This window comes from Athene cunicularia (assembly GCF_003259725.1).
Source record: "Athene cunicularia isolate RWA chromosome 2 unlocalized genomic scaffold, athCun1 chr2_part1, whole genome shotgun sequence".
Lineage (NCBI taxonomy): Eukaryota > Metazoa > Chordata > Aves > Strigiformes > Strigidae > Athene > Athene cunicularia.
The window spans coordinates 27,417,461-27,427,786 of NW_020799095.1; the positions used below are offsets into that span (position 1 = coordinate 27,417,461).

At 35.8% G+C, this 10,326-nt stretch overlaps 1 protein-coding gene across 1 annotated transcript in view; it reads right to left on the reverse strand.

The window, feature by feature from the left end:
* VPS50 (VPS50, EARP/GARPII complex subunit) overlaps positions 1 to 10,326 on the reverse strand; it is a 97,779-nt gene that overhangs the window by 77,277 nt on the left and 10,176 nt on the right. Inside the window, exons 3-8 of the mRNA XM_026843225.1 lie at positions 8,812 to 8,934; positions 8,152 to 8,223; positions 4,153 to 4,206; positions 2,108 to 2,178; positions 1,582 to 1,699; positions 1,460 to 1,495 (exon numbers count right to left, since the gene is read on the reverse strand). Coding sequence (XP_026699026.1) covers positions 1,460 to 1,495; positions 1,582 to 1,699; positions 2,108 to 2,178; positions 4,153 to 4,206; positions 8,152 to 8,223; positions 8,812 to 8,934 — 474 coding nt within the window. The remainder of the gene's footprint in view (positions 1 to 1,459; positions 1,496 to 1,581; positions 1,700 to 2,107; positions 2,179 to 4,152; positions 4,207 to 8,151; positions 8,224 to 8,811; positions 8,935 to 10,326) is intronic.

A 10,326-nucleotide genomic window follows, 5' to 3' on the forward strand; every position in this document is an offset into this window, starting at 1 on the left:
AAATGATTGCTGCATTTACAGGTCTTTCCATCTTTCTCCATTGGAAATCTGGTATTTGCTCCATTAAACCTAACAGAGCTTAAATCAGAAAGCCTGCTTGCATAACATTTATTACTAACATATTCCAGATGCAGCTCACCCCTATAAGTCATTATAGCTTCATGTCTGGTCTTTATATTTATTTATATATAAATTTATATTTATATTTAGATAGGCAACCTTATCTAAATATTCCTCTGTGAACGTCTACTCTTAGATTTCATGCATATTCCAAGCTACTAATTTCTTCTCAGAGTAAAAACAATAAATTGGCCAATATCTGTGATACTTTATTGGAAGCAGACACTGAGCACAGCTCTAAAACTGCACTCAACCATAAAGGGCAGTACCAGCCCTTAATGTTTAAAAAACACTGGCAAATTATGATAACCAGACATTAGGGTCTGTGTGTGAATGACCCACACCTGTCTCAAGATAACAACTGCCAGTAGTCAGTAAAGAGCTGATTTCCTGTGCAACAAAATACAGCACAGAAATGAAAAGCTGATCATTGTACAGGGCTTACTGAGCAGAAGACAATGTTTATGCAGCCTGTAAATGAATACATTCTTGCTTGGTCAAGAATAAGACTGAGACAAGGTGTATTACCCAAGATGGAGTTTAAAACTCACAATAATTAAGACTCAGTTTCCAAATTTAGTAACTACAAATTATCATAAGGACATTGTGCTCAGTATTAGCTGTAAACATCTGGCAAGCTAATAAGTCAAAATTGTTACAATTAAAATACTGTTGCTAATAAGATCCTGAAGCTGACTTTCACACAATTAACCACCTTACAAAAAACTTGGGTTTGCTCTGTGCAGCATCTACTGCAGTTTTAGGCAATACATATACTGTATCAATAGAATTTTTGGTGTCATGGCCTGCATGCCACAATATTTTCTGCAACTATTAAAAATCCAACCCAATGAATAAGGAAAGAAGCTACTAATTTTCTTTAAGCATAAGTAGGGAGCCCACATATAAATTTGTACAGTAATATACCAGTAGAAGTAATTCATCCAGATCCATCATATGAATCAGCTAAATCTCACCTTTTTTTTGTTTGTTTTTTTCCCAAAAAATACCAAGCTAAGGGCAGAAAAGCAGTATAGATTAAGGGTTGGGAAGGGAATAAAGACTCCACAGCACTCTTACTGAACTAACTCAAACTTCACTGCCCAGATCTAAAGGCAGGATTAAGTCTTTGACAGGACACACTCCTCCCCAGCACAAGGGCTATCTAATTTGATGAGTTATTTCTCACAAGATTTTAAAAAAAAGAATAAAATATAATTTCACCACACAAACACACCCATAGCCTATTTGCAAAAGGAAGGAATGAAGGGACACAAAAGGGACTGACAAAAATAGACTTTGACTAGCTTCTAATTATAATAGTCTGGCAGGGACTTACCTCCAACATCTCACTCAAACGCACATCAGTTCTTTGCTATAAAAAAAAAAAATAATCACAGTGATAACTACACAGAAATGAAGACAAATATTCTGCCATTGAACAAAAAGAACTGTGCATACCAGCGTTTTTATTGTTCTCAGAGACTTCAGCAGTCCAATAAGCAACTGTCGTTTCCTTTGATTTGCAAGAAGCCCCAAACTAGTTTGCGTGAAGCCTTCCTTTGCTATATTTAGGTGTCTGCAAAAGTTAAAAATTAACATAATCGTCACTGTTACATAAAATAAAACTTATTTCTAATAAATTCTAACATAGCCTTCAAAATACATGCTAGAAAACAAGATTGTCAGCATTGTTAGGAAAACCCAGAAATTGAAATGATACCAACAGACTACTAAGAGGGTATGTTTTCCCTTCTGCAGAATTTGTCTGTGGATCAATGGTGCACCTCAAAAGGTTCCTGTTTCAAAGAAAACTCCTAATTGAAAGAGAAAAAGCAGTTGGTGTTTGTTTTAGTATCTTTAACTACCATTGCTGATTACAATCAGCACAGAAATAGGAAATATCAACAAGCAAACTTCTGGAGTTTACAGATTTCTTCTTAAATATTTTTTCCCATTTCAATCTGACATTATTTAAGCAAGATACCTTCTTCCATTGGTGCAAATAACAGCTGCTAACTGAAGGCCAGTCTGCAACGATGTAACACGTTCTAGTTCCTACAGAGACAACAAGTTACATATATATACAAGTTAGTCACAGTACACACCAGTAAAGACTAGTGATTAGTAGGTTTCTCTTGAGAGTTATAATTACTTTGTAAAGTTACGTTATATATTATTTGTTTCAACATTTTATATATGCTAAGCACTGTAATGTAACATTAACTATCTTTTAAACTATCTTTAAAGATAAAATTCTCTTTTGAAGAAAGATACTTGAAAAGCATTTTCATTGCAATGGAACCCTCTACATTTATATACTGTTCATTTAGCCTAAAAATCTCTATACCATTAATACACCACCACAAAATGATCAAATTTTAGGGACAGAAGCACTGAGTTTAATTTGCATTAATGTGCCAGAGAGCAGCAAAAGAAACAAACAAATTATGTTACACAGCATTTTCTTGTTCAGAAGCACTTGTGTTCTACCAATTTAACAGATATCACTTCATAATGAACTTTGATTGTATCCTGTTGAATTTCAGCTGAAAACTCTTCAGCACAGGTGACCTGAATTTAGCTTGATTTTGACTTAGTTAAGTTCCTAGTATAATTTCAACTCCTTTAAAAAAATATTTTTTTTTAATACACCTGTTAGGATTTCTTTTGTTAGGAACAGCACTGCAGAAAAGTGAACATTCTCCCCACCCTAAAGAAAAAAATAAAATCTTTTTTTTTTTTTTTAAATACTGCTCATTATTTCAAAACATATCAAGTGCTTTCCATGGAGAGAAGGAAGACTTTCAGTTTGAAAACTAATCTAATTTTAAAGATATGAGAAGCAAAAACAAGTTTAAAGTTTAGTTCAAATTAAGATCAGTTCCTGGTCAGTCTTCAAAGATATAAATAATTCTGACAAATCACCAAGCTACATCATTCACCAGAAACAGTTCCTCCTTTACGTTATCAACTTCTGCCCAGCAAAATGCCAGGGCACAGATGCGACACTTGCAAGGCCACTAAGGCAGGATGTGCAGGCCGTAAGTGCAAGCATAAGAGGAAGTTGTGCCCTCTGGATGAAAGAGGAAAATAATTCCAGCTTCATGAGGTCTACCGTGGGTTAACTAACACGTGTCAGTTAACACTGACAACAGTGTGTCAGCTGAGGAGGAGGAGGCAAGGAAGGGAGGGAGATAACAGGAAGAAGCTTAAAGAAGAGAGGAGGAGAAAGGAAGGGGGGCAGGAAAGAGTGAGCTCCACCACCACCAAATAGAGCCATCATTGCCCTCCCACACTCTCTCCAGCTTCTTGACCAAAATGAGGATTGCCATAATAACTGGTATAACAATGCTTACACAAGGTGCTGTACACACAAAGAATTACCCACCACCAGATAATTCTCTGACTACTTTGATAACAATATCAAGTTTTCACTGCAGAATTTTCAGTCATTTCATTGGAAGATCAGATAAGATTAGGCCGAGCTGACCAAACGTACAGGGGCATTAGTAAAACTAAATGGGTGGAAAAAACACCTCTTTGGAGAATCATAATGACAGTTGTTCCAGTTATGCTTGTTGAGGCTCTATTTTCAGCTCAGTCTTCTCTTAGATGCTTCCTTCTCATGACTGCCTGAGATTAGTGGCAGGTTTCTGGTTAGGTACTCTTAAGAAAAGTTACTGATGTTTTTTTCTTACTGAAAAAGATCTGAAACCATTCTTAAACACAGGCACTAAAGCTCATTCAAATCGAGTATTGACTAATAGCCTGTGAATTCATGCTTTCAGAAAGCTTTCTTTAAACAGTCATATGCCAAAGCCTTTATCATCCTAATGGCCTCCAGATTAATACACCCTTGGTTCTTTTCACTCTACAGATGATTAGCATGCATAGACAGCTAGTTCCAACCAGGCACTAGCATCTCCGCTAACAAATTACTAGATTTAATCCCCAATGAAACAACTGCAGCATTATAACAGCACAAAATTGAGTGGCTTACTCTTAAAAAGTGACAGTTAGTTGTCTTACCTGAACATATGCAGGCTGTTTTTCAAGAATCAAGTCTGCAACTTTCTTAGATACCTTAAAAAGAATATTACACGTGATACATAGCAATCTCAATTTAAGTAGGCCATCCCTATATTGAAGTTCTACCACAAGTTTGTGATTCTGTATCATGTAGTTCCAAATTTATTAAGAAGTAAAGGTAAAAAAAATCCTAAAAATTACACTCAGCTTTCCTTAGCAGCAAGACAAGAAAAGTGTTTACAGTTCCATCTAGGAATTAGTGGGCATTTTTAAATTAATCCCTTACCTCTCTTGCTTATTAAGGAACACACTAAAATAGAAAACAAATAATATGGGACACTGCAAGTGTTTACATTCTGCTTATGCTACTGCTAGAGTACAAATTTAAGTCAACCATCTACTATGGAGATCTAAGAAAGCTGTAAGGACACCTACCTTTCAGATTGATGTTGATTAAAAAAAAAAAATGTTCAAATGAATATTCACCCTGAGCACATTATACCCTTTCTTTAGCACATAGAACATGCATATTTAAAAATTTTCTCCATTGTTCTGAACTAACAGTAAGTGAAATGCTACGAAGAGCTGCTGTCTGTACTTAAAAATAGACATTGCTACAGTCTTGTGTGTCTTAGTCTCTTGTGTGTAAACACACAAGCCTAAAAAAAAAAAGCAACCAACACTAACAGTCACACAAATGCAAACTCGAGAACAGTGTGTTTTGTTTTATTTTTCAGCAAAGAATACAAATATTCACGAAGAAACCATTTCAAACATGACAAATTATTGGTATTGCTCTATATTCTTCTTGGGGAACAGTATTCTCAGAAATGAAAATAAACCAGCCCACAATACACTACTGGGGAAGATAGATGAGGAGGTCTTTATATATTTGACTTCTTAGTCAAACATAGCACAAAGTTGGGATCTTCAATCAGCATTCCTGTAACAAACTTAAGAGTGGCTCCACCAGGACAGTTCCCATCATCTGGAAGAGCACCTGCATACAAATGGTCTTCAGAGTACTCCAGTATCACCAGCTGCAATCTTGACAAGGGGCATATATCTAGCTATGCTTTCCTCCTTCCATATTAAAAAACAGCCAGAATCATAAAATTATTTTAAAACCTCTTACTGTTCTATAGATAATAAAGCTCTCTTCTGCAGGAGCAAAAGAACCACTCCAGACCTGGGGTTGGGCAGGAAAGGATATTATCAGGCCAAACGCTACGCAAGCCTATATGATCTTGGGGCTCTAAAGAAGTTTTGTTCACTACACAGTCTATATGCTGTGAAATTTTTACCTCCCTTTTCCAACCTGTTCTTCCCACTAGCCCCATACCTGTAAAAACTTTAGGACAGGAATACCCCTGCTAGTCATGCATTGCCCTAGTACAAATCTACTGGTTTGATTCTTCACTGTTAAAGGGATTCATCAAGCAGTACGCACAAATAAAACATGCTTTTCATATTCAGTTTTTACACTGCTTTTTTTAATTTGTTTTGCAAGTTCTCAGTTACCCTTGATTAATAACAATCCCAATACTGTCAAGCATCTGTCACACCCAGATTTTTTTTTTTCCCCTGAATTTAGTGATAACACTTTTCTGAGCTTCCAAGCTATTCTCTTTCCTTTCTTTTGGATGAGCAATATTATCCCAGGTTACTTCCATTCATTTCCAAATTGTCCCACCCCTTTTGGCATCATCCATACAATTGCACTGATTCTTAACTTTTGGAATCCAGAATTGCAATTGCTAGCAATGAAAGTGGCTGCAGTTATCAAAGTATGCAAACAACAACAATCTTTGAGAATCAAACAATTTTCTCCAAAAACAAATTTCTCTTTCCTAATCACATCAGGAAAAAATATTTCATCTCCTGAAGAAAAAAATATACAGCTGAGGGTATCAGTCTACTAATTAAAATGAAGTCAAACAGAAACACAGCTAAAAAGCCTAATTCAAATTGTCTGTACCAAGATCGTTAGAAAAATTAAAGATACTATGATACACATATTAAAGAAGTCTTGAATGAGTTGGAATCCATACAAAGAAATGGAAGACTGTAATAGGACAACTACAGAAAATACATAGTGACCCCGAAAACAAAGGCATGACCAAGATCAGCTGTGCAAAAGCAGATGGTAACAGTCAGTGAGAAGTGGAAGATCTAAGCTCTGTTACTTAAAATTCACAGTCATTTGAGAACTTTGTCTTACAGAAATTTAGAAGTTGGAATTAAACCACTACTGTAAACTCCTATACCCGCTATAGATACAGGCACTGAAGTGAAAAAGGTAGTTATTTATTCTTTTTCTAAAGCAGTGGTATTGTGTGATCTGTCAGACTTCTGGAGTCCTCTATCTAATGATCTATTCACAATCAGCAATAAAATATCTTTAGGACTTAACTAATAATGTACAACATTCTGCAGTACAGTCTTCCACAAAGGACACTAATGTCCTTTAAAACACACAGTAATCTAAATGACATATCACAAGATAAATGGACAATAATTGAGACTGGAGAAGAAAAAACGTAGCAGTCTCTCACACTCCACCTGGAAATATGACACAAGGATATGACATAAGCATACAAGAAATTTTAGCAACTTGGCACATGCCTGAGGAGGAAAACAAACCCAACAAATCCTTTCTATAGCAGAATCACATTTAGACTAGATTATACAAGACACAAGAAAAGCCCAATCCTGACTGGGGAGGATGGTAGGGGAAGAATTGGACACATGTTTCTTGTCAAAAGTTTTGACTTTGAGAGTTTGTGTTTGTTTTCTAAAAGAAAGACATATCTGAGCCATATTTACCTGAAACCTCCTGTTGAGTTCTCATCCCTACTATTTATTAGCAGCCTTGCACTGAAACTATCCCTCTAGCTGCAGCCAGTTCCCATTGTGCAGATAGAATGCCCAAGACACTGATAACACGTATTAGGATTATCCAGCATATCTCAATAACCATCAAATGTCCTCTTAAACTTTAAAAAAAAAACAAAAAATATACAACACAACCCCCAAAACCACCACCCACTTTCAACTTCTTTCCTTATACCTCCTAATGAGAAATGGAATGTTCATTTGCTCAACTTCTAATATTTTACAAAATTTCACAGGTTTATATTCAATTGTTGGACTAGATGATCTTCCAAGGTCTTTTCCAACCTAGATGATTCTGGGAAAAGCAATCTTAGGCAGAAGGAACTTGTTCTCTATGTATTGTTAATGATCCAATATTCTCTTTTTGTACATTTCATTCATTTCAAAGACATGAATTAGGATTATTACTGTTATTTTACTCGCAGACACTCTCCAAATGCCACAGTTAATACATTCATTTCCTGTACCATATTATTCATGTTTAAAAGAGCAATGAATCAATTATTAAATGTATGAATATTAAAAAAAAAAGCCCAAAATGTAACAAGTACCTTTCAGAAGCTGCAACCCTGATTTCCCCTCGTAAATTATAGTTAATGTTTATTGTTACATTTCATTTCTTTTATTATGTAATAATTCTGTACCAGTACTCACTAGGAAGCCTTTGGACAATTAACAGATTGGAAAATGAAAAGTAAGAGGAAACAGCAAATCTAAAGGAAGAATTTTTAAAACATTTTATGTTTTACATTGCCAGAAATCCCTCAAAAAAGAGATACTACTGCACTATTCAACACTGAGTTGAATGTTACTTTTCTTAAAATACATAGGAAAAGCTGCATATTCAGGAAATCAAGTTTCTAAAGAAATAGCACATTCACTGCTTGTTACTATACTTATCATCAAGATTTACTTCCATGATTTCATAAATTATATGATTTACTGATACGATTTTCCACTACGAAAGCAGACAACACAATATTAACAAAAAAAATTGCTTAACATCTAACATGTTTAAAAAAATCAAAACATTTTCAGTTACACTTCTGGCTAGACTTAGAGACAACAGAATAAGTTGCTGATGGTAGAAACTACTTTACTTACAGCAGCTTGCTGTTGTTTTAATTTGTCTCTGTACTCTTCCAGTTCTTGAAGACTAAGCACTGGAGGAAGCCTCTGCATGTAAACAACAAATTAAATTCAGTAAGAAAATAAAGGATGTTAAATATACTTGCAGTATTAACTAATTAAGCCATTCCATTAAAGAAATGTTATTGCTTCTGCAATCTAATTTGTAGAATTAATCCGTTGTTTCGAATGATGGATACTGAAATAAATCAGTGTTAAAATAAACAATGTATTATCATAATTACATCACATAATATAATTACCTGAAAGTTACCTTATTTTAAGCCATATATGCATACACAAAACCTGTCTAATCATTGAAATCAGCTTGCTAAAAAAATACCCAAAATACAGAATGGATTTTTTTTTTCTCCAACTATTTTGGCTTTTTCACCATAGTTTAAATTATGAAGTACCTGTGAGCACAACTGATATTAATTATACCACGTTAAAAGAAGAGACTCCATACCAATACTGTCTGTTAGGATCTCCACACAAGCGCAAAATGAGATGGGAGGGTACAGTGTTAATGCAAGACATAAGAAACAAAATGAAAAATAGTTCATTGAAACAAGTATACATTTGACCGCCATTTTTTGTTATATTACTGTCTTCCCTTTTAAGACGACAGCTTACCTCTAACTCATACTTCACAATATCAAAGGAATCATTGGAAAAATAAACTTCTTCAATGCTGTTAATTATTTCTTGCTGAGCTTGAGGATCAGTTGGCTCTTCACGTAGTTCTCTCAGGTCCTCCTTCACAAAGCAAAATAGGATTTCCATGATGTAATATCATAGCCTAACAAGAACAATGTTTTACCAAAACAAATGTTTTTCAAAAGCCATTTACAACATTAGTACAAGAAATGGTAAAGAACAGAAAGATAAGTACATTGCACCTTGTTCTTCCCATTACAAACAACAAGATATTTAAAATTTTTTGAAGAACATAGTGCAGACTTCAGGGTTGCAGATAAACGTGTCTTCAACAATACATGTATGGCACAAATGCATGTTGAGTCCACAGTTTTTTCCTCCTGAAGTTTAAAAATTCTCATAAATTGGCAGACTTTCTCCAGAAGAAAAAAACCCCACAAGAACGTAACAAACAAAACCTGGCTTTTTCTAACTAAAACCACCTTTGTAAATGTAAGGTAGACAGTGTCAGTGCAAACACATAACTTTTCAATTCAGCCTTCAGAATTCACTTTGATAAAAGTCATGCTATTAAACACTTTAATTTTTTACAGGCTAAACCAGAATAGATGCACCTTCTTTGCATAAAATTAACAGATTTCAGATTTTTCTCTGACTAGCTGGGTGATCTAAGCAGAGATGCACTGTCAGCTTTCTGAAAGCTAATATTCAAGAGGCAAGCACCCCCTCCTTGATGTCATGATCTCCCCCTGAAATGTCTTCTCAACAACCGAGATGTTTCCACTGGTCACAACACACCAAGGACTAAGCCTCCTCTTCTCCTCCCAAACTGAACATTTTAACCAATACTAGCTCTCTCCTGGAGACTGCTCCCACCGAAGGAATGAAAATCCTTGATCAGACTCAAATGGGGTTAAGTGCCAGGATATTCTTTCACCAAAAATTGAGATAAAATGGATCAAATTGCTCAATATTGGAATTTAATCCGATCCAGTGGACTGAAATGTCCCATAAAGACCCCAAATCTCCCAGGAATGCTGAGTTGTGATAGTGAGACATGGTACTGGTATTTTAATCACCAATAGGTCAAGGGCTTATTTCACTGGCAAGAGAGATCAGATTTTAGATTAACTGACTAAGCGATCACTAATTTGCTTAGTTTGCACATCGATTGAAATAAGGTCCATGTGTACACATGAGGCACAAGTGACATTTTAAGTACAATGCAAGGTGCTGCTTCTCTACACAATTAGAGGCAGCCAAGGGGTGACAAGTGAACAGTTTGGGAAGAACATCCGAACGAGCTGCTGCTCCTCTAAAATACCTCCACAGGAGAAAGAAGATAAATAAAGGGTGGATCGCCACCAAAAGGCGATGCCTCTGATTGAGAGAAAAACGGATTTCAACCGGATGTCGCGTCCCCTCGGTGACACGAGTGGGCCCGACACGGACCAACGGAGAGGGCGGACGGGGCGCGGCCCCGCCCGGGCG